The sequence below is a fragment of the Teleopsis dalmanni genome, chromosome 2, assembly GCF_002237135.1.
Source record: "Teleopsis dalmanni isolate 2A chromosome 2, ASM223713v2, whole genome shotgun sequence".
Taxonomy (NCBI): domain Eukaryota; kingdom Metazoa; phylum Arthropoda; class Insecta; order Diptera; family Diopsidae; genus Teleopsis; species Teleopsis dalmanni.
The window spans coordinates 67,519-69,671 of record NC_051847.1 but is presented as its reverse complement, the minus strand read 5'-3'; the positions used below and the strand labels follow the sequence as shown (position 1 = coordinate 69,671).

Sequence of the window (2,153 nt, the reverse complement as noted above, 5' to 3'; positions counted from 1 at the left end):
GACATCCATAGATATAATAGAGATTCTATAGCCCAAATATAACAAAGTTTTTATTTTAACAAAGTTCTCTATAATTCTATGTACTTTTAGATTCATCTCAAATTATTCAAAAATTTATTTTATTTCACTAAATTTTCATTTATTTTTATTTTATGAAATTTATATAATTAGATTTATAATATAATTACAATATTTATATATAAATTGTGCAAAAGCAATAGTTTTTTTTTTGAGTACGCAAAGTTTTGGTGTTTAATGTTAACTGATTTATTTAAATTTTAATGCAATTATTTTTTCCATTTAGTTTACTAAATTGTCTAACTTTATAAACTAATACTTATTTACATTTCCTAATGTTAAATTAAAAATAATATAAATAATTATTGCACTTTTATTACAATTTTTATAATTTTATTCGTTTGATTTTTACGGATTTATTCGCTCTTGATTCCGACTCGATGACTGAGAAGATCTTCTATTGATCGATTCCAAATATGCCGCTGGGGTCCAACCTTCTGTATTAGAATCTATAATATATGATTATGATTAATTTTTTTAAATTTGATCAAAATTTTAAATTAAAATGAATTAATTTATTTTAATTTATTTATTATCATATTTTAAAATACAGCTCATTTAGTAAACAGACTTAGGAAATATTTTAATTATGTTTGTTTCTGAAATATTATTATTACTATATATACTAATAATTATCTCCAAAGTGCGATTTTTATTTTGACTCAACTGTTATTGGGCTTTTTTTCAGTATTTTTTATTGATATAAAATTAAAAATTATAAATCATAAAAAAGTCTATTGGAATTATTTTTTACTATTAGATATTAATTTTATATTTTATATATACTTTATATACATAATATATCTATATAGATATATATATATCTAGTATTTTTTAACACAATTTGTCCCAACTACAATATACAATATAAAATTTGTCCCAATATAATTTAAAATAAAAAATAAAGATTTATAATAAACAAAATATATATAACTACATACATATTTAAAGATAATTATTTATTACCTATAACACGCACAAACCACCAACCAGCACAGCCCACCTTAAGCAGCTCAATAATCTCGCCTTCGCGCATTGAGACTTCAGAGTGTCCCACTGCGACATAATCTGCGAGGGCTATAAATTTACTGCCCTATAATTCATTTTATTAAGCGTAAGCGTGAAATATTAAAAATTTTGTTAGTAAAGCATTGGGATTTATTTATAATTTTTTTTTGTTATGTTTTGGTAATAAATTAATAACTAGAAGCATCAGTGATTGTGAATTTCAAGCATTTGAAAACATTTTCTAAATTCAAATTTTTCAACTTAAATTTAATTAAAAATATTTAAAAAATAAATAAATTAATTATAAATCAACTTAAAACTAATAACACATAATTTTCATTAATTAGTTTGCAACTTTATATGAGGTGTTACTATCTTAAATAGTGCATTAATAGAAGCAAATGTTTTATGTGAAATTTATATTAAAATAATACTATTTTTTTTAAATTAACTATTTTTATATATGCTATTAAACATTAACAATTTATAATTTTACAAAGTCCGCTACATTAAAATTGGTATTTTGTATTTTTTTTAAACATAAAATAAATAGTTTTAAGTAAATCAAATTCATTTTATTATAGCAATAATGATGACAAAATCCTTTTACATAATTATTTATGCATTTACTTGACTTTTTGCGACGAGAGTATTATACTTCCAATATTGTTTCTTCTTCATTCTATATCTTTTGAAGATAGCTTTAATTCTTAAATCATGTTAAAATCTTGAGTTTGAGGATATAGCAATTTTTTGTTTAAAGCTTTCAGATTTTTACCTTATTTGGTGTATATATATTAAAAAGTTTTGATTCTTACATTCTTTTAAGGTAGTTCAAATTGCCTATTGAAGTGGTGTGAATATATATACAGGACGTTCTACATATTTCTGTAGTTGTCATAAATGTTAGAGGTAAACTTTTGTTGTAAGAAATTAATAACATTTATACAAGAGGGTTTATTTTTAACATTAATCGCGATACAAAATACCAAAAGATGTTATGCTATGTTAAATAATAATCACAATCCCAAAAATAGTTTATTCTTAATTAAACTTGTGTTCTTTTT

At 21.3% G+C, this 2,153-nt stretch overlaps 1 protein-coding gene across 1 annotated transcript; it reads right to left on the bottom strand.

The window, feature by feature from the left end:
• Window positions 1–394: 394 nt before the first annotated feature.
• On the bottom strand, window positions 395–1,226 carry LOC119678412 (guanine nucleotide exchange factor DBS-like). Its single transcript, XM_038090228.1, has 2 exons — window positions 1,045–1,226; window positions 395–527 (listed from the first exon to the last, which is right to left on the bottom strand). Exons 1-2 carry the CDS (start codon window positions 1,112–1,114, stop codon window positions 427–429), a joined length of 171 nt encoding a protein of 56 aa, XP_037946156.1. The 5' UTR covers window positions 1,115–1,226; the 3' UTR covers window positions 395–426.
• Between the last annotated feature and the right edge of the window lie 927 nt (window positions 1,227–2,153).